Consider the following 22,381-nt stretch of genomic DNA (forward strand, 5'->3'; position numbering starts at 1 on the left):
AATATTTTTGTAACACTTTGTTACGCAAGGAAACGAACAAAGATTGTAATTTAATAATTCTTGTATTTATGAACAAATTTATTTTGTCATGCATTAAAAAATCGGGACTCAAAAAGTTTATAAAACTTGAAAAAATGTTGCGTGTGTGCGTTTTATTCTTTTCTTAATAGAACTGTGTATTTATTTCCATTTTCGAACCATTATATTCACTCATTCCACAATCGAAGCTCAAGTTCAGTTCAGTCGAGCCATGGCTGGTTTTTATAATTTTATAATATATATTTATCCAATATTTTGTCAAAAAATTCTTTACAAATTTCTTAGAACTTACAGTTAAATGTATAGTAGAAATTATTCAAAAAATTCGTTCATCATTTCATCGATGAATTATTTTCTTTATCATGATCATCAATATGACAATGGTATGTATGCGTGAGTGCGTGTGGTGTGTAGTGTGTGGTGTGTATACATATATATGTTGTGTAGTGTGTTTGTCGAGTGTATATAAATGCGTATTGATGGATTATACAAATTGTGTAAATGAATATGATTTTGTGCAATGTCGAGATTGGAAAATTGCCAGCATCAAATTCGGTTGGACCATCATCACTTGCGGGGAAAACAGTTTCACCTCAGTAGGTGGTGAAGGTGGAGTGAGCTGTGGTGGTGTTGTTGTTGGTGGTTCTCGTGGTGTTGTTGTTGTTGGTGGTTGATGTAAGTGTGTTTGTGTTTTTTATATTCTGTCATTTTCGTTTTCTTGAATATAGTATGCTCATGTAATCTTGGATTAGGGATATGAAATTCGTACAAAAATGATTAAAATATGTAAATGTTAAAAATGTATTTTGCTTTTTTTTGCTCTCGTGTTTATCTTTTAATTGTTGGTTTTACGTTGCGTTTTCTTATTCGTTTTATAGTTTTTTTTTTTTTTCTTACTTTTGTTTATTTTTTTTTTTTGTTTCTTTTGTTTTTAATAATATGTAATATATATAATAATTATTAGTATTATTCGCATGTCACGGGCAGGTCCTGTGTTGAAACATCTGCCGCGGCGTTCTTCTCCTTTAGATCCTTGGCGGTATCCTAGAAAATAAATATATAGAAAAAGACGGGACATTCGTTTAATAATGATGTAAAGCATAACAAATAATGTAAAAGGTGAGAGCATGAACACAAAGCGAAAACGGATAAGCAACTTAAAGCACAACAACAACAATAAAAGAACAAATGGGAAAAATAACAAAATTATATCAAAATTAATGATACCAAAAAATATTAACAATGGGAATTTAATGAATGTATCTTCACTCTCTTATTGTTTTTTTAATGAATTAGGTACAGTTGTGTATAGTCTGTTTTTAAATGCGGCCAAACAGAGTTGTTAGATCAGGTAACTGGAGGGGGTGTTGATGTGCTTATGTTTGTGTTTGTGTTGTAGTGTGTTTTGCATGTGTGTACTTGTTGAAGTGTGCGTGTTCGTGTGTGTGTGTGGTAAAAGGATTAGGATGGATATTATAGGTAATAGTTAGACGCCAGTTTGCGTTGTTGTTAATACGTTTAGACGAACACATAACATTTTTAAGTTGCATTTAGTTCTTTTTAGTAACATTCTATTTCCAATTCATTCCATTCTCAACAGTGTCAGAGATTACATGCAGTTAACAGTTAGAGCATAACAGAATGCCACCATTAACACTACTCATAACATTAAGATACACTGTTACCAGTAGCAGTCTATTAACAGTAGAGAACACAATGACAAGGACGAATCAATTAACATTTACTATAACAGACTACTGCTTGTTTTACTGCTTGCTGTTTAAACTGCTTCATAATTAGCAAGCCTATGACAACAACAACAACTGAAGCACATGAAGAACATAGAGCAGATAGGAAGAGATGAAAAACAATGATAAGGGAGAAAGACATAGATAGAGAAAGAGGGAGAGCCCAATGCAGAAGATAGTTTAGTTGACACACAATTTAATTTGGTGGGCGAACGAGCGAAACGAGTGTTAAAATTCGTTATGAATGGTGTCTATATTGTGGTAAAGTAGTATGTGGTGAAGTCGAGTTCGACTCAGTTCGCAGTTTTGTTATTCACCTCATAATGAGCAGCAGCTTCAATAAAATGCAACGCATTCTCTTTTGTTACAAATATGGTATCGGTATCGGTATTCTTCTCATTATCGTTCTCATTATCAATATCGATATGCTTCGTTTCCGTTTCCTGCACAAGTTGCGTAACAACTGTGACTTTCTCATTGTCATTGTTGTCTTGCAAACTGAGCTCATCTACGGCCGCAACGAGATTCTGGAGGATTACATCTGGCTGTGGAAGCGACTCTTCATCCTTTGCGATCGACTCGGGTTGTTCGTTATCGTTATCATTGCCATTGTTATCATCATCATCATCTTCATCCACATCGGTCACAATCCTTGTTCGTTCTTCGGGGACATCCTCAATTGGTTCGTCTTCCACCTGCTTCTCTTGCTCCGTCACAATATCTGCGGCTTGTTCAGTGATTTCCTCCACAATAATCTGAGCATGTTGTTCAATTTCATTGAGTAGCGTGTTATCTTTCTCTGCTGCTGTTGTCATCTTCTGCTCCTCCAGCTTCTCTGGCTGCTCCTCCTCATCCTTGACGAGCTTATCATCATCATTGTCATCATCATCAACGTCTGTGGTCAATGCAAATGCCGAGACACGAGAGGGTGGCGGGGACTTGGGCAGTGGTGGCGGTTGAATTGACTCAACTGCAACGGCAGCTGCTTCAGCCTCTAGAGAAACTACCTCAGCATCGAGCTTGGCAAACTCGGAATCAACTTCCTGTTGAGTGGACACAGGGGAAACTGAAACGATAATCGTTTCCGGTTCGACTTGCGGTTCGGGAGACTCGGTTTCTGTCTGCGCAGCGATAAGAACAAAACTCTCGGAATCGGGATCAGGATTAGGATCGGAGGTCTCACTAACAGCCGCTATAATAGCAGCAACCACTTGTTCTTCCTCGGCGACATCGGCTTGCACTTCATCATCCTGCGTTTGGGAAGTGGAAAGTATGGCGGAATTGTCCGTGCTTGTGCTGGTTGTTGTTGTGTTGCTGTTGGTGGTGTTGGTGGTGTTGGTGGTGGTAGTGATGTTAGGAAGTGTGTTTTTTGGGGTCTGAACTAACTCTGCGGCTGCAACGGTCTCGGTCTCAGTTATATTTTCAGTGTTTGTTGTTATTGTTGTTGTGATTGTGGTGTTCTCTGTTGTTGCTGTTGTTTCTGTTGCTGTTGTTGTGGTACTCGTATTTACAGTGTTGTTTGCAGTGTCTATTTGTTTTACCTCAATTTGCGACTTGATCTTAATTTGCTCGGCCTCGGACTCGGCAACCGGTGTTGGCGGTGGCGTTGCCATCTCGTTCTTCTCCCCGACACCATTCGTGCCATTCTGAAGTGGCTCGTCATCCACGTTGTTGATGGTGGTTGTTGCCTCCGGCTCGGTTGGGGATTCGGCCAAGCCATTCTTATCACCATTGGTCAACACAACATCGGCGACTGCGGCATGTCCATTGGTAACAACTTCAGTGGTGGTGGTGCTCTCAACGCTCTCAACGGGAGCAACAACGCTTGGCTCAACAACCGCCGGGGCGGGAGCTGGAGCGGGAGCGGCAGCAACCTCAACATTTGTGGCCGATTCGGTGGTGCTTGTCTCAGTTTTGATCGCTTCCTCGCTGCTTACTGCTGCTGGGGCAGATGTCTTGTCGTTACCATTAGCTTGTTGCTCCTGTTGTTGTTGTTGCTTCTCTTGTTCGCTGGCTGCACCATTCTCAGTGGATTTCGTTTCTACCTTGGCCGTCGCATTTGCGTCCGCGCTTTGCTGCAAGTCGAACATACGATTAGTTGAAAGTTAGAAATCGTTAGTACAGTCCCCCAACTGTAAGATACCCGTTAATCAATCTAAATTTACACTCAATTCCAATTGTTAATTACATCTATTATTTATTTTTTTTTTGATCAAGTAAGTTTTATTAAATAACTCAAAACTAATGATATTTCTTGATAAAAAAGCATAAAAAATTTAAATATAATCATTACCAAGTAATTTTTGATAATATAACTTATAATGATTACGGTCGCTGCAATAAACCCTATCATCAGGGATCGTAATCATTATAAATTTTTTTTACGCTTTAATGATTATATAATGATTTTTACGATTTCTTTACCGATAATCATTATTTTTTATCAAAAAAAAATAAAACTTAAGCTTGAGTTTTATTTTGAGCAAAAAAAAAAAAATCTTTTATAATCGTAATTTTTTAGTTTAATTTTGTTTTGATCAATAATAATGATTATCCAGTGATTTTTGTATTTAAAAAAAATAAATAATCATTATTTACGGTCCCTGCCTATAATTGTATCAGTAAAGTGTTAAAAAAGGGAATTCCCGTATTTAAAATTACCTCAGTGGTTGCTGCGTCTGCTCCAGTTGCTGCTGCAGTTGCTCCTTCTGCTTCTGCTGGTCGCTCCGCTTCGCCGTTCGTTGGGGCTGCTTCGGGATTTGCTGCTGTCGCCGCTGCATCGGCAGCTCCTGCTCCGGCTGCTGCTGTCGGCGATGCAGGCTCCTCTGTCTTGGCTGGCTTCTGTTTATCCTTTTTGCCAAACGAAATGCTACGGAATGACCATTTCTTTTTCACCTTATCCTTCTTCGACTTGGACTTGATGCTCTCATCGGCCAGTGGTGAAATCTCCTCGCTACCCTCCTTGGGTGATCCTGAAGCTGCCGCTGCCGCTGCCACTGTCTCATCCTTTACAGTCTCGGCAGTTGCATCCCCAGCGGCACCATCAGCAGCCTTTGCAGCATCGCTTTTCTCAGTTGTCAGATCTTTGTCATTTTCCGAGTTCTCTTCCGATTCCTTTTTCTACAATTGAAGTACAATTTAATTGTTTAATCATTTCGACTGTGAGTGGAAGCAATGCGAAAACTTACCTCGCTGCTTGTGGCAGTTGCATCCTCGCTCTTCTCTTGTGACGTTGCTGCGTCGCCGTTTAATGCGGGCGCCGCCGCTTGATCGCCATCTTCAATTTTCTCGACTTTTCCAGCAACTTCATTGCCCTCGCCAACCTTTTTGGGATCGGTGGTGATATCAATTGAACGCTTGCTCTGAGCTTTACCCATTTTTATTATTTGTTGTTTGTTTGTTTACTGGTCCTTTTTAATTGCTAATTGGTTCTGTATCTGCTTCGTTGAATGCGGGTGGCAATGTTGATATTGTGTTGGGTTTGCATGCAACAAGAATTTTGATATAATTAGCAAATTAATTATGTATATATTAGTATATAAAAGCATCTGTATACATGTATACATATGTATATAAAAAATATATACTTATGTATATATTGTTCTTTTAATTAGTTGTTCAATTAGTTGTATCGAGTATCGAGAAACGGCAAGGCACACTTTAAAAAAGCACATTGCTGTTTTATTTTTACATTTGACATTTCAACGAACGCCAACTTCTTCTAACCGCAAAACACGCATCGAAAACAACGGGAACAACAACTGCACTTCTAGAAATTTTTGCGTCATTTCAATGCGGTTTCTTTCGGCCGTGATAAGGCGTATGCCAACTGCATCACAGAATTCACTCGAATGATAAGCCTTAATCGACTCACGGACTTGTGACGCATTAGTAACAAATATATTTGAAGTCTCATTCAAAATAGTTATCAAATAAATAAAAAAGTCGATCAATGAATTTGCTTAGCAAAGTTTGATTGATTCAACAAATTGCAAAATTATACAATTGTACTTAAGTTGTACTATTATTATAACCGTATATTTTTTATAATTATTAACGTTTAATATTAGAATTAATATGCGAAAGGAACAGTCATATTTCAAATATAATTCAAATTTAATGATTAAATCAGTCGATCAATGAAATTTTTTATGTTAATCATTTTATTGTGAACTTTATGGTAATCGTAAGATTTTAAAGATTATTTTTAGTAAAGATGCATTTTTTCAGAATAACAGTCAGTTAGACAATTAATTTAAAATAATGATCAAATAAGGGCGCGAACTTAAAAAAAAAAATTGCAGATAAATTGTATGTTCAAGATACATTTTGTCTGAATTTGAAGTGTCAACGAATTTATTTTTAGTTTGAGCAGTTTTCTAGAAATCAGTTTATAACACCGTAACCGGTTTCGGAACCGTTAACCGAAACTAACCGTTTCATTTTTAGTGCCGGAACTTAAACCGTAACTGAAATTAATTTTCTTTCAAGAACCGAAATCCCAAAACGCTTGTATTGGTAAGGTTGTAGTAAAGTTGCTAGGTCAAAGAGTTGTCCAACTTTCAACTGTCATAACTTGATCAAAACTGAAGAGATTTTCAAACGGAATGTCACTTTGATCATGATTTGGCTTCTTAATTCATTTTGCATTTAATTTTTGTTTATTTGGAAATTTTAATTATTTTCGACCAAGATTCGATTTCGATGGTAAGGGTCCCCCCTTTGAAATTTTGAAAATCCAAAATTTCAAATCTCAAGTTTTCATTTTTATTCAACTCCTTATATCGTAATTAGTATAAAAGAATACTTTTAATTTGATTCTGAGACCTTTCATTTTTTTTGTAAAAAATCATGCCAATTTCGAACAAAAATGACAAAATTCAAACTGTCATAACTTGATCAAAACTGAACCGATTTTTAAGCGGAATGTCATTTTAATCATTATTTGTTCATTTTAATTCATTCTCTAAATTTTAAATATATTATAGATATATATATTATCGATTAAAGTGCTCTTCTACTACAAAGTTCATGTAACTTTATCAGTAGATAAAATCGAAATACCACACATTTTCCATAGTTAAAAGTTTATACTTGTTGACCTCACAACAATTTCCAATAACTGATCATTTTTAATAAAAAAAAAATTAATAATCACTGAAATATAAGCACTTAGTTTCACAGTCACAATATAAAATTTCGCTCATCTCTGTTGACTCAGTTAAGTGAGGAGCTTATCAGTCGTTGAATAGCTGACTGCCAAGTGAAATAACAAACTTAAGCAAATGAATAATGCTTAAGTAGACAGCAATAATGAAATAACAATTCGACTGGCGAATGAATCATTTTAGATCCAGGAAATTTTTATGAAACAGTACATCGCAGAGATACACACACACAGAGAGAGAGAGAGAGAGAGAGAGAGACACACGCATATACACTTGGTTATACTAAAGCTCTTGTTCTTATAGTATGTATTCTGGTTGTTGTTGTTGTTGTTGTTACTAGTGGCGTGCTATGCGTCACTTTGAAAATCGAATTACTCGACTCGGTAAATGAAACAGAAACCGTACCAAAGAATTTTAATGAAGTGAGAGAAAAGATGGGCGTGTGAGTAACGAAGTGAGGGGCGCAAAAAAAATTAAAAGCGAAAAGTTTCGTCATGTAGGGGTTGTAAAGCAAAAAAAATATAAATAAATAAAACAAACCCATGTACATAGTACGAGAGGAGCGGCTGCAAATGTCCACCTCATTTGGGGTAGCCGACAGAAAGGCACCATTTTAATGTATGTATATAATACATATTGTATGTAACATCTACACGTGTATACATGTAAGTACATATGTGTAATCTGTGTTTGCATTATTTAAGCTTTAAGTTAAACAGCTGCAATTACAGCTGTCTATGCTGGTATTAGCCAATATTCATAAAACCAAGAATTTGTGGAATATATTAGACAAAAATATCTGGAAAAAGTATCTTAAAAAACAAAACTTGTCGAAGAAAAGGACAACCCCAAAAAATGTGGGACATCGAAGAGGAATATATTTATTTGTTTTATATTTAAATATATTCAAATTCTATTATAATTTTATAAGATGGTCCACTGAAGTTTCTGATGGCATTATTTTGAAAGAATAAAACTTCAATCAAAAGTTAAAAATTAATGGAATTTTTTTGAAATTTCCTCCGATTTAAAGCTATAACTTTGATAATCTATCTATTACCTAGCTAATATTCATATACTCAGAGTTCACTGTAAGCATATTTTTTTTAAACGGCGCCACATTGAAAAGAACAACAAAAAGAAAACGGTAAAACGAAATTCTTGAAACGAACATCAAGACATCAAGTTTCATCAGTTTTCGTTCAATGAACCAAACAACAAGCACTCAAAAAGTCGAGACCAACTACAACAAAGTTAAAACCAGATATGAAGTACACCATAGAACAGATTCAGATTCACAAGAACAGGAATAAATCTAAAGCATATTTAACGATAGTCATAAAAAAAAGAAAAAAAAACCAGAATAAACACCAAATTTTTCCTGTCGAAGATTTAATACTCTTGCAGATTAACAAACTGCGTTATGAATTGAATTGATTTTAGTCATAATAGTAAAAATAATTATTATTTATAGCACAATTTCATTTATTTATAAATTGAAAATGGGGCTTCACATATTTCGCAACATTATAAAAATACTCTTTTGGTTAGGGTATAATAAAAACAAAGAGGCAGCAATTAATTTGATCATATAATTTCAAATTCGATTTTCAACATATTCGACGGGACTGTATGCAAAAATGTTGATGAGTAATCGCCAGAATATGCCAACACACAAACACACACATGCAAACACAGGTGTAGCCGTAACTCAACCCTTACCAAAATAGACGGCAGAAAAACCAACTGTGCCGCGTTCTATGCAAAAGCAGCAATAACAACAGCAATATGTAAAAGCGCAAGTAAAATTGCAGTATGACGCATAGGCAAAGGCGAAAAAGGACACGAGAACAAGGACGACGACGACAACAACAAGAGGTCGTGTACTGAGGGTTGCCGGCCGGCATTTTACTACTACTACTACTAATACTATCAAATACTACATTCACGCAATGTACAGTAACAGTGACGACGACGGTCATTGCCCGAAGTTGCCATGCCAACGAAGCAGCGGCGCTGACGCTAACGCTGACATTGGCGTCGACGCCGACGTCACATCCGAACGGCTACAGAGGGGGATGGGGGCGTGTGAAAATACTTGAGCGCCGTCGCGGCCCACATAAGACAAAACGGACGAACCAAAAATGTGACGCGGCGTTGCCATACTGACTGCTAATGACATGACATGCAGAATATGCAAATAGAAGAGATTACAAGATTAGCACAGCACGAGCTTAGCAATTGCACTCACATTTAATTGAGAGCGAGAGTTGGAGCTTGACGAGCGTCTGACTGCGAGTGACTGTCAAATATGTATGTATGTGTTGTTCCATTAAAAGTACTTTGAGTGCGTCGGTCTTGTTCAAAGCGTATGTGGAAAGCATTGAATTTATTTTTCTTTTCTTTTTTTTTTTTTTGGCTTTTATTAGTTAAATTCAATTTAAACTTGACCTTTGATGTGCTGCACACATACACACATACACACACACACACACACACACACACACACAATAGAAATGCCACTGGTCTCTCACGCTTCTTGCTTTTAAGCCGCGCCTTTCAGGTTTGTTCGGTAAAAGAAAATTTATAAATTGAAGGGACAAAGGAAAGCAATGAGCATACACATACACACACGCATACTCATACAGTCAAACACAGCCACCGAACCAGAGTGGTGTCGTCTATAAATAAAAGCGCATTTATCAACAATGAAGCGTGTTCGAAATGCAACAACAGCCACACAAAGGAACAGACGTATGTGTGTGTGTGTGGGTCTGTGTGTTTAAATGTGTTGAATTGTCTGCTCTCTATCAATTTTGACACTTTAAGCTGTTGTTGTATGTTGTTGCTGCTGCGGCTGCGCTTTCAATTTGACGCCAGTTTCTTCTCATCCTCCTCCTCTACCATCTCGCAGTCTACTAGAAGCCATCACAGATCCACGCTTTGAGCTCAGTCAAGATACGTAAATTAAATTGATTGTGGAGGAATGCGTACAACACTCGCCGGGGGCCGGCCAACTGGACAAACATTAATTTCAAGTCATACCACACAAGCAACTACACATACATACATATATACAAACATTCCAGTTGGTTGCATTGTCGTATACAATTGTATAGGGCATTTATAGCACTGAAAGCACATGATAAGTGCGCGCGCACTTAAAGTCGCAAGCAGACGTAATTGAACTTTTATAAACTAATCAAACAAACGCCCACAGTCTCCCCTCCTCCTCCACTCTTTGCCACGTCTGTTGCTCTCACTTGACAGCTAACACACACACATAGAAAATGCATCTCAACTCATTCCTTTCAATTTCTTCAATCAGCCGCCAGGCGGCGTCTAACAGTCGCAAATATATAACAGTATAATAAGAAAAGGAACAAAGTGCAGTAGACACAACAATAATATACAAAATTAATACATGTGTACTCACTGGCACACTCAGAAAGACATGCATATGTATTGACATATGTTTTGTCATACAAACAAATGCAAGCATTGCATATTTGTCATACATATATAACCATATTGTTTGCTATTTGATACATGTATTTGTGTGCTACTGATAAGCCGCAACGCCTAAATAAATCACAAACGAAATCAGAAATCAAATTTATATAAATAAAATGCGCATTCTTACACTTTTACATACATATGTACTTAAAGTGCAACAGCTACAAAAACAATTTTAAGCAAGCTAATAGTAAGAAATGTGTGCGAAAAGCAGACAACAAGACGACAAACAAAGGAGCACAACAGAAACAAGAACAATATGAAAAGCAATACAGTAGCGTCTCAGAAGAATGTCTCAAGTAACCGGATATAATTGGTTGCCGCTGAGTTCTTGTTTGTTGTTAAAGGAAAGGATATGTATAATATACATTATATATACTTAAAATGAGTGCATTCCATAATTAGTAACAAGTACATTACATGCAACAAACGTACAGACAATGTTAAAAAATTAAGTAACATATATATTTCTCAATTATCATTTCCGGTCAGTTGTTATTGTTGTTGTTATTGTGTGTGGCATGTCTTCAAGTGTCTTTTTGAATGCCTCACAATTATTGATATAATACTTCACAGTCAGCATAGCCTAAATATAAATTCATATACATACAAACATACTTATTTATATTCATTCAGACATACATATAGATTGCTATAACGGTAGTGGTCAATACTCGCTTTACTATCGGAACAATGATAAAAAGAAAAGGCATAAAATGAGAATACAGTAATAGAGAGAGAGGAAGTGTCTGTAGAAGGAAACTCAACCCAAAGCCCACTCAATTGATAAACGAATGAGGCACAAGAAAGAAAACTCCCTATCAATTGCATTTTGTATGTGATTCACAAATTGTACTCAACAATAGGATGACGATTTAATTCTCGATTTTTATTGTGAGTTTTTCGAAATCATATCTAGTATACATAGCCTATGTATATGGAGAGTGGGAGCTACGTGACTCGTACCATAATCTGCTTATGGTATATAAAGGTTTTATTAAGATATCCATATATATTTGCATCTGTGTGATCTTGACGAATCTAAACAGACAGCAAGTAGCAAGTAGATAAGCCCGCAAATAATGGTGAAAAACATGCAATCGTTTTTTTTTTTTTGCAAGATACATATTTCAAATCACGTTTTATCAGAGTGGGGAAATTATAACGGATATCTTTGTGATTTATTACAGAGTCGTCAAAATTAGAGATGCGTTGACAAATCTGAAATTTGAAATTGCCTGGCAACACTAGACGCCAAATTATCGGTTTAAGGATCGATAAATATCGATAGATATTTAAATTCAGAGCAACTATCAAAATCCAAATATTCAACTTGGCAACATTCTGGCAGCGAACCAGCTTTGGCAGCATTTAAGAAGGGGCAAGTGCAAAAAAAAACTTGAATACACTCCACTCCACTCGCTTACTCACACACACACATACGCAAAATCACAACAATATACTGTCGAAGGATGCGGATGCAAGTAGAAAGCGTAGCTGGTAAAATGTGGGCTGCGGTTGCTTGCTTAACCGGTTGAGCCATTCTTGTTCTTTTCATCTCTCTCTCTCTCTCTCTCTCTCTCTTACTCAAGCTCTCTCTCTCTCTCGCTCTTGGTTCTAGTCTTTAGACTTTGCGGCTAATTAAAACACATGAGAGAACTGCAGAAAAGTGTAGTGAAATTGTGTGTGTGTAAGATGAGTCGTATAATAAAAAGTAGTGGCAAATTACATATATTAGTGTGTGTGTACATAGTTTGTAGTAGGAACAAAGGCGAATGTCAATTAGTCATTAAAGTTGGTGATGGATTGTCGGCGTTGGTTTGGGATTTCGCTTAGAATTGAGTTGTCACAAGTGGCGGATCGAGTGACTCTCAGTTTTCTGATTAGAAATTCAAAGCGCTGCACACAAAGACAACGCGCGCACACACACACACAGTCCCGTCCGGACTCCAGACCATTTTGGTATTGTAAACGGCATTTTAATACTTGCATTAATAATTCATAAGACAAGACGACAAATGGCAAAAATCGACGCCTGCTGCTTCTGCTCACATATTTCCGGTACTAACTCTCTTTGTCGTGTGTCGTTCGTTGCGGTTGTCGTCGCCGTCAGCTGCGCGGGTGGGCCACAAAAGATAGATGAGAAGGAGGGAAAACTTCTCTCTTTTTTGTTTTTTGCTAAGCAATTATTTGGCACAATGATAATGAGTTAGATAAAGCTTTTAATTAAACAGTTAATATAATGTGCAAAGCACTTTCATCAACATCAACAAGTAAACCACGCACAAAGCACACTCAAAAAGAGGAATTACTCGATTCGTTAAGCAGAGGAAAATGCCGTCGCTGAAAATAACCGAAGCACACCAAACAAACCGTTCAAGTCAAACAACAAACGACGACTGTTGCTGTTGGGCGACTCATGATCAACGACGAAGCAGAAGCAGCAAAAAAAATAAAATAAAAGAAGCAAAAAGAAACTTCTACTTTACAGACGCTTATACAGAGTGCAAGCAAAGCAGAGACAGAGGCAGAGCCAGAAGCAAAAGCAGAACCACAAGGCAAGACAAAGAGAGAAAGGCCGGAAGCGTCAGCAGCGGCGCGGCGTCAACAGCTGAAAATGCGGGCTCCAGAGACAAGCAACAATATTGCATTGAGTGACCATCATCATCATCAGCTATTGATAAAAGCGATAGTGATGTTGTTGTTGTTCTTGTTGTTATTCTTCTGCTGCTGCTGCTGCCACTGAGTGCAATGTAAAGCGCGTAAGGAGTCAATAACAAAACTAATGAGCCTTGGTGTCGGCATATCGATATACATATGTACGTACGCATATTGTGTATGCATATGTATGCATTTATTTACGCGTGTGTGCGTGTATGCATGTATTGTACATTTTATTGCTTTATTTTGCCATTCATGCTTCACACAATGACCCCACATATGGCAGCCAGCGGGCTGCAGCAACTTTAAATAAACAATGACATTACAATGGAAACTAAGTGACAGAGACAGAAAAAGAGAGAAAGACTGTATGTGTAGAATTGAAAGTGTTTTCTTTTTCTTCGCGCAATGCTCAGCAAAATTCTTGTTCGTTAATTGCTTAAATTTAGCCTGATTATTGTATTGCTTATCAATTAATTGAAACGAATTCTATGACAATTGTTTGAACAAATTTTGTAGCTTGCGAATGCCAAAGTGTTGACATGACTTGTCAGTGGCTCAAACCCTTAAACGTCTCACCGCCCTCCCCATGCCACACATACACTTGCAACATGTGTGTAAAAGATGTGTCTTGGAGCAACGCGCTGTCACTCCATCATCTCCAAAAGCGACGCCATTGCTGTTTTACTCACATGTGTGTGTGTGTGTGTGTGTGTGTGTGAGTGCTTGCGGTTTGCTTTGAATACTCGTATATTTTCATCAAGGCAGCACATTTTCATGCACTCCCCTCCCTCCTTCCCCACCCACACCACACCACTAAACAAAATCAATCCTAACCACTTGAAATTCTAATACGCCAAGTAGCTGATGCATGCAAACATACTTGTACATATTTGAAGGTATGTTTGTAATTGTTTGTTTATTTATAGTTGCCGGTGGCGCGCAATTTAAATTGATATCAATGCTAATTCAAAAAAAAAAAAAAAAATTGCAAGAGAAGCAGCAACAAAAGCGCGGCAGGCTTTTATATAAAAAATAAATACTATGCCACAATCGAAAAATACAAATATTCGTAGACCAAGCAAAAATCAATCCGCAACAATAACAAACAAAAGCAAAGCAGATGAGATGAAATGAGATGAGACGAGAGCACGAAAGCAAACGAAACGAAACGAGAGACAGGTCGACCGACCGGCCGGCCGGCTGAACGGTTGTAGATAAGGCGACCATAACTCGGAGATGTGATGCTGCCTGATCGGCACAAATTGCGTTGTTCAAGAAAAGCGGGCAGTTTTTTTTTATCGCTGTTGTTGTTGTTGCTGCTGTTGCTGTGAGAACTCTACACGGTAGGGCCAATAGAGTACAGTGGGCACGATTGAACAAATCAAGTTATTTTCAAGTTTGTATATAAGCCAGGATTAAGTTTTTAGCTTTAAATTTTGTTTCAACAAAATCAACATATCTACATATTAGAATATCATAATACAAGAGGAAATTTTTAATTTTCCATATCTTAAGTATGTAACAAAAATACGATGTCGTTTAAAAGATTAATAAAAACTATATTTACAAGATTTCCTAACAACAACGCGAGTCACCTACGTTTAACCGCAAATTGCACTTGGTGGAAAGTACGTAACGGTATCGCAAGTATTAACTCAAAACTTATTTGCGTTTATGACAACCGCAGTCAGTGTAACAACAACTGAAATCCCCCTACCATAAAACAGTAACAACCCCCGCAACCCTCGAGTGACGTCTCATACAAATTGTGAAATTTGAAACGACTTCAATACCAGCCCCGAGCTAAGTTTTATAATGCAATTCAGAAATCAAAAATCGGCAATCAGAATAGCAATCAGAATAGCAATCCCAATAGAAATCCAAATTCTTTAAGCTGTAACACAGACACACACACACATACAGTGGCTCTCAGCTTATTTGACCCACTACTCCTACAAAAATTAAATTAATTTATTTTTTATTTGAAAGGATTTATATATAAAATATATATATATATATATATATATATATATATATATATATATATATATATATATATATATATATATATATATATATATATATAAAACAATTATATCTGAATTATGCAATACTAATACTATTTGATCTGATTGGATTTTTTCTGGGGTTTTCCCCAATCCCTGCAACAAATGGTAATCATTTAACAAATGTTTTAAATTTGCCGACTTTTAAATTTTTTAACATTTTATTTATGTTTTAAATATTTAGTTTTAATTTAAATTATTAGTCTATTTTAATTTATAATTTAAATCCTTTTTCTCTTTTAATAAGTCAAATGAGCTGTGAGCCACTGTACTTGCAAATAGAATCGTCAGATATACAGTGAACACTTTAATAGCGGAACTGGATAAACAGAGGTAAATGTAACATAAAAATAACTCATAACTAATGCTAAATGGGGAATACTAATCACAACTGATTTAAAAATTTATAGGACAATAAATTGTGCGAGTCAGTGTAAGTATTCACTGCACTTACACACACACACGCACTTGAAATACACCCACAGACAGGCACGTAAGCAGCGACGCCAGTTAGGGCGGTGGCTGACGAACGGACTGACTGCCTGCCAGGCTAACTACTGTCGTGTAGTTTGACTGACTGGTAAATTGCGACGCAATATTTTTTTTGCAATGAAAGTAGGCGGTTTGTGGCAACAACAATGGGTTAAAGAGCATGAAAATGATCCTCACGAATGAAAGAGAGAGAGAGAGAGAGAGTGAGAGAGAGATAATCAAAGCGGAGCACGAAAGTAAAAGCCGCATTTTCTGTGACCAAGGATATTTTTAGCAATCACAAGTCCACGAACGTGTTGGCAAGTGTAATCAGACGAGACTGCTCAAACAAAGAACAAACTCAAGACAACAACGACAATGAAAAATAAGTCAAGTCAGGCATCTTGCACTAGGCAGGCAGCCACAGACAACGCACATGTACGTGTACGTATACATACATACATACACACACGAATGCATGCAGACATACACATCCACGCACAAGAAGCGGCAAGGCAAGGAGCGAGCGAACGAGTGACAGCACAAAGCGTAAAAAAGGATAAATGAAGCACGCAAGGGAAGAATGTGGAGAAGTAACGTAGAGCGTAAAACAGGCAACAGAGAGCGAGTGAGTGAGATAGACAAAAAGAAGAGATACTAAGAAGGAAAGAGAGCGAAACGGATACAAAGCCAACGGCAGCGACGCCGACAGAGGCGACGTAGTGGCAACGCCGACGCAATTGCAGGCGGCACACCCAAAATTGAAAAGAGAAAAAAAGCAGCAATAACACCAAAATCTTTTGGTAGCCGGTATAAAGGAAAGCTACTATTAGACGTGGATTGAAACAAAGAAAAGCCGGAAATATTTTTTATAAATACTTTCGCAATCCACAAAATACCCTCATTTATTTGGCATATTATTTCATCCTACGCGCCCAACCCAAATACACACACACACACTAACAAGAGAATGGCGTCCTTTTTGAATTCTGCTTAGTCGAGCTGTTTGCGACACTTGTACCAATAAAACTTTAAGTATTGTTAGGCGGTACAGTTATTTATCACATTATGTATAAGAGCCATGTTTATGTATATTTGATTGGATACACATTTTTAAGTCATAATTCACAAAGCCTCGTCCTACACTAGCATTCACACACACACACATTAACATGTACAAAGCGTTATACAGAATTTCAACAGCAGCACTTACACACACTGAAGCACTCAGACAGCTTGGCTTGGTTTTTCAAAATTCGTGTTTGCCATTTTTTTTTTTGCGTTTTTCGAACTAGTTTTGAATTAAATTAAAATTGTAAATTGCATTTACCTGACTCGCTACTTGTATAACGCACACGCACTTTATTCTTATATTCTGATTCTCAACTATAAAACCGCTTTTCGTTCTTTCTTTAAACTTCTTTCTGTCTCTTGTAGAGCTCTCAAGCAAACTGAATGCGGTGAACAGTGCTGCCAACCTTTTAGAGGAAAATAGTATTGAGCGAAAACTGCTCATTTAGGTGAGCATGTTCACTTTCTCAGTAGTTCACACTGTTGTCAACTTAGCTATTTTATAGCTAGCTCTGTTGTTTCAAAGTTCATCTGCTAGAAAAATTTGATGTTTGCTATTAGCCTAAATCTGGCTTTTATAAGTATATTTTCAACTATGTATTGCTATGAATATTTTTTCTAAAGCTGCAAAAGTGACCACAAAAACAAATTTAGATGCTTTTCAGCCAGAAACAGATATTTTTTCCTCTAGAAGTTGGCAACATTAGTGAATGCGATGTTATATTTCTTTTAAATAAATGTAAAATATTGTTTGGTCATACTGTAATAACCATCTGAAACGGTGCGCAATTTATTTTTTTTAGTTCTGCAAAAATGTTAAAAAATTCTTGCTTTAAAATTATAGAAGTTTCAGATTGAAGCCCATTTGGAAAATTGATCACATTATGAAAATGACCTTAAATCCGTGAACTAAGCCTGCCATTCCTCTTTTAGTTGCGACATGACATTTAAGACCAGTTGGCAGCACTGAAACTACATTTTTGCTTATTTCTAAGTCTCGGCGGGAAAGAGCTGGCTGTGAATTAAACGTAGTTGAAACAAAAGTACAAAAAAGTTGTCAAATTTGATATTAAAGATGCCATCAACGCCAAAAGCTGCAACGCCTAGTTCTGGCCATAGATACTGTGGCCTGGGCAAACATCATCTACGAGAGCCACACAAAACTGTAAAGCATGAAAGTATGCTGCGGTTTGCTAGGAAAATCAACCCAGAGCTGCGGAAGTCAACGCTCATCTGCGGCGCTTGCTTCAATAGCCTGAAAACAATACACCAGGTAAAACTTAAAAGAGCCATAAAACTACAAAAGGCTGTAGTCCAAGCCAACTCCGTTTCCGATGTAAGTAGCAGCCAACCGCAGTCGCAAAGCCTCAGTATTATTTCGGCGCCATCAACAACTTCATCAAGTTCCACGAGCCTTACTACGGTAAATGAAGTGACTTCAACGTCCACTGCCAAACGGAAGCGTACGGAATCGCCCGACGATGATGATGATTACATGTTAAGCTTAAATGCTGTAAATGGTACAAGATTACCACACATACAGCCGATACCTAAGCGACGGCCAACAGTGCATTTAAATAAAACTGCGATGGACATTTACCTGGCAGGAACTACAGGAGGCTGAAGTCGCTACATATTTATTGTAAGGATTATAAGAACTGACTAATGTTATATGTTTATGTGTAAATGGAGCTAAGAGTTAAATGTGAAGTTGGAGTCATAATTAATATTTATAAAGAAGCTTAGTGATGAAATTGAATTTTGTGAATTGAAGCATTGTTAAACATACATTTTTGATCTTTTGAGTTATGAATTAAATTTTATTAAAACATATCTAAATTTGCAAATTAACATTTTTATTTTATGATTTTATTTAAACTTTATTGGACTATATTTTCCTCTGTGCACTGTCGACAGATAAAAATTAAATATAAAGTTTAGCCCACTGTATTTACATTGTACATCAGTGTTGCATGCTTAGCCTTTTTTCCTTATAGATCTGCCCTTTTTAATGCTACTTCAGCCTCAAAATATATAAAATGGATCAAATTTGTGCACACTTGGCAAATTTTAAAATTAGATAAAATAAAGGGGGAAACTTTTTAATGTTGGGAGTTCAGAGGAGTTCAATTTAAACTGTAAATTGGGAAAAACCAAAAAATCTTGGCAAAATTTGTGATAGAATCTTTTATCAATTCCAGGGGGTGGCAACGCTTAATTAAATTTTAACTTTTTTAATGCCAGGTGGCAACGTCCGCAATATTTATACCAAAAAAAAAAAGAAAAACACGAACAAAAACAAAATTTGTTAACTTTTGCTTAAGCCGCATATTTAATTTTTTTTTGCTAAGAAATGGAATAAGTAAAATAGGTGAAACGAGGCTCAATTAGGGGCCACAATGTGTCTATGACGACAGCGAATTCCATACGCAATTTGCTCCGTTTCCACATGACAGAGATAAAAATTGTTGTGTCTTTAGACAGGTAACAAAGATAGGACAAATTAAATGAAGATAGTGCAATGAAGTAATAATTTTGTCGTTGTTGTTGCTTGTAGAGCGTCATGGGCTGCATAACGAGCACCAATAAACTGCACGAGCTGAGGCAGGATAATGTGTTTCGGGTGCGTGTCGCCCATTTGCAGCCCAGCGGACCGGAGGCTCCAATAATACGCAGCGGTTTCCTGGAACTGACGCCACGTGAACTGATCTTTCTGACGCCCGGCTACGATCCGATTGTGTGGGCACTGCAGCACCTGCGACGCTATGGCCTCAATGGCGATCTGTTTTCCTTTGAGGCGGGCAGACGCTGCATGTCGGGTCCGGGTATCTATACGTTTCGCATTCACAATGCCGAGCAACTGTATCCCATGTTTCAACGCTACATAAATGCCGTCAACACCGATGCCTTTGCACAGGTGGAACGCGAAAGGGAACGGGAACGTGAGCTGGTTAATTCCACGCACTCCGTATCTGTATTATTTGGTCGAAGTGATGTCCAACCGCATAGTAACAATTATCTAGAGCCGGCGCCTTTGCTGGCACGTGCCGCGTTGCAGGTGCAACAGCAGTCAAGCGATACGTTAAGCGCTGCTGATTCCCCAGATATGCTGCCCAATCTGCAACTGATTATGGGTGAGATGGGCACTGGTAGCGGAAGCGGCAACCTACAGTCACCGATTACTCCAGGCGCCTATATCAACACCAATACGAATGTCTACTTTGATCAGCCGCTGCATCGCCTGTTGCTGGAGCAGAGCAGTCGCAGTTCACCATCGGAGGCGACACCTACCTCCACAAATAGCGGCTTCAGCACCATGCGACGACAACATCAGACAACGGCGGATTTGCCACCTCAAGAGTCAGCTCCGGTTTTGACTGAATCGCTGCGTTTGTATGCCAATGTGGAGACGCCTCCTCGTCTGCCCTTTGATGGGGCTCCTGGTTCGGCGGGTTCCAGTGAACGTTGCTATGAGAACATCAGTCGCTTGGATCTGCCACTCTTGCCACGCGACTCATCGCAACAATCTGTGGCTACCAACACGCAGCAACAACAACAACAACAGCAGCAGCAACAACAACAACAACAACCGGTCACACCCACCAGTTTACCAGGTGTCAACTACATTGTCTTGGACCTGGATCAGCCACGCAGTCCGGTCCAGAGTTCTCCCAAAACGGTGAGCAATGGATTTGGCAGCGGACTCTCACTGACCACAACAGCGCCTGTGACGCCAGACGGAGGCACTGCAGCATCGGATGTGACGTCTGCATCACAGAATCGCACATCAACTCCGCTGTCATCCGCCGGAGCGGCAACCACAACAACGGCCGAGACTGTGACCACTCAAGGTTACTCCACCATCGACTTTATTCGCACCTACGCCTTGAACAAATCCTCAACGGCACCGAATCACGATGGTGACTTGCCTGTCATCTGTCAGCATCATCAGGATCATGCGAACGAGGACTGCGACCTGCGTATTACGAGGCACAGCAAATGTGTGCGGAAAGCCTACTCGATTAGCGAGTAGATAATGCGAGTAACGAGTAATGGATGAAGTGACGAGCGACGAGTAACGGAACGAGTAGAGAGTGACGAGTAAGCAATAGAAAGAAATGAGTGACGAGTAAATGAACGAAAAGAGAGGGACGAGTGGTGGAACGAGTGGCGAGTCACGAGTGAGTAATGAAAAGAGTATAAAGAAACGAGTGACGAGTAATGGAAGGGAAAGAGAGTGACGAGTAATGGAACGAGTAGCGAGTGACGAGTGAGTAATAAAAGGAGTAGAAACTAGAAAGTGACGAGTAGTGGAACGAGTAACGAGTGAGTAATAGATAATTCAGCTGCATATTACGAGGAATTGTGTACAGAAGGTCTAGTCAGTCAGCGAGTAAAAATTGCGAATAATACTACAATTGGCGAGTGGGTATAGGATCGAGTGATAAGAAAACGGATTCGTAAGTACTGCTTAGTCAGCGAGTAAGTAGAAAGTAACAAAAGTGACGAGTTGGAAAGGAACGAGTAATAAGTAGAAAGTTAAAAGCATGGCAAGTGCGTACGAGAGGCTGCTCAATCAACGTGTGGATAATGCGTGCAATACAATAAACGAGTAAGTATGGAGGGACGAGTAAAAATACCGATGCATATTACGAAGAGTAGCAATTGCTGGCGAAAGGAGAATGTTTTGAGTAATACAAGTGGCGAGTAAAAAAGTGTAAAAGCATCGGAAGGCATACTCAATCAGCGATAACGCTATTAATGAAAGTGGCGAATTAGCAAATGAACGAGTAACGAATAGAACGCTAGCAACATAGCCAAAGAGTGCGACATGGCGAGTAAAAATTGCAAGTAAAGCAAGTGGCGAGTGAATAAAGGAACGAGTGACGAGTGACGAGTAGAAAAGCTAGCACAACGAATTTACCAAAAAGACGGGTCCTAGCTGCAGCCCGTTATATATTTTATTATTCATAAATAAATGTACATTGGGTGAGTTCCGACAAATAGTTGTTATTTGTCATGAGTAAAATCACACACACTCACACACACCCAAACACACACAAATTGTAACCAGGTTGTTTCAATGTATGTACTTATTGTTCATTATGTGCACATACATTACATACATATTATATATAAGTATTTTTTACATACACACGGGGCTGTTTAGTGCTAGTCGTTTTAATATTTTGTTGAAATTAATTATTATTAATGAAAATACAACATGAAAGGCTTTTAAATTGTATAAAATATAGAATATACTCGTTAGTAGTTAAGGCCGCACATATATGAAAGTGTATGTAATTAAATATGTACACACGTACATATATATTATGAGCATATTTTTTTCTTGTTGATGCCAAATGCAAAAGCCAAGGCCCCAAGTTGACCAAGGCTTTTTTAATTTAATTTGTTAGCAGCTTTAAATTGTACACCTAATTTTGATACATATTGCTTTATTGTTATCCAAAATTGTTAGGAATTCAAAAATATTAGTATATCAGAATTATACTCGTATTGAATATTAAATATAGATTTTGCAGCCAGCATATTATGTAATTGCTTATGTCAATGGATTGCCAAAAAAGTTGAAAAAAAAAAATATTTGTATTATTATTGTTAGTGTCTAAGACAAATA

The 22,381-nt window shown here is 37.9% G+C and overlaps 3 protein-coding genes across 9 annotated transcripts; 2 read left to right on the forward strand and 1 right to left on the reverse strand.

The window, feature by feature from the left end:
- Positions 1-132: 132 nt before the first annotated feature.
- LOC117781601 (A-kinase anchor protein 200) lies at positions 133-17,152 on the reverse strand. Of its 3 annotated transcripts, none has more exons than XM_034618378.1 (5): positions 17,003-17,152; positions 4,976-5,224; positions 4,449-4,907; positions 3,329-3,862; positions 133-1,083 (listed from the first exon to the last, which is right to left on the reverse strand). In XM_034618378.1, exons 2-5 carry the CDS (start codon positions 5,162-5,164, stop codon positions 1,006-1,008), a joined length of 1,260 nt encoding a protein of 419 aa, XP_034474269.1. In that variant the 5' UTR covers positions 5,165-5,224; positions 17,003-17,152; the 3' UTR covers positions 133-1,005. The 3 variants fall into 3 exon arrangements, with proteins under 3 accessions (XP_034474269.1, XP_034474267.1, XP_034474268.1); XM_034618376.1 differs by having other exon boundaries at positions 134-1,083; positions 2,105-3,862; XM_034618377.1 differs by lacking the exon at positions 17,003-17,152 and adding an exon at positions 12,541-12,895 and having other exon boundaries at positions 134-1,083; positions 2,105-3,862.
- Positions 17,153-17,730: 578 nt separating this feature from the next.
- On the forward strand, positions 17,731-18,414 carry LOC117781015. Its single transcript, XM_034617723.1, has one exon. It carries the CDS (start codon positions 17,819-17,821, stop codon positions 18,365-18,367), a length of 549 nt encoding a protein of 182 aa, XP_034473614.1. The 5' UTR covers positions 17,731-17,818; the 3' UTR covers positions 18,368-18,414.
- A 591-nt stretch (positions 18,415-19,005) lies between these two features.
- On the forward strand, positions 19,006-22,330 carry LOC117781648 (probable serine/threonine-protein kinase samkC). 5 transcript variants are annotated; one of them, XR_004617194.1, is made up of 4 exons: positions 19,006-19,227; positions 19,301-20,787; positions 20,950-21,017; positions 21,055-21,069. XR_004617194.1 is itself a non-coding variant. In XM_034618436.1 (3 exons), the coding sequence occupies exon 2, from the start codon at positions 19,307-19,309 to the stop codon at positions 20,774-20,776; it is 1,470 nt and encodes a 489-aa protein (XP_034474327.1). In that variant the 5' UTR covers positions 19,006-19,227; positions 19,301-19,306; the 3' UTR covers positions 20,777-20,787; positions 20,950-22,330. The 5 variants fall into 5 exon arrangements, 2 of the variants coding, with proteins under 2 accessions (XP_034474327.1, XP_034474325.1); XR_004617193.1 differs by adding an exon at positions 21,605-22,330 and having other exon boundaries at positions 19,007-19,227; positions 19,301-20,792; positions 20,980-21,567; XR_004617192.1 differs by having other exon boundaries at positions 19,007-19,227; positions 19,301-20,792; positions 20,980-21,017; positions 21,055-22,330.
- The last annotated feature ends 51 nt before the right edge of the window (positions 22,331-22,381 follow it).

Source organism: Drosophila innubila (genome assembly GCF_004354385.1).
Source record: "Drosophila innubila isolate TH190305 chromosome 2L unlocalized genomic scaffold, UK_Dinn_1.0 4_B_2L, whole genome shotgun sequence".
NCBI classification, from domain to species: Eukaryota; Metazoa; Arthropoda; class Insecta; order Diptera; family Drosophilidae; genus Drosophila; species Drosophila innubila.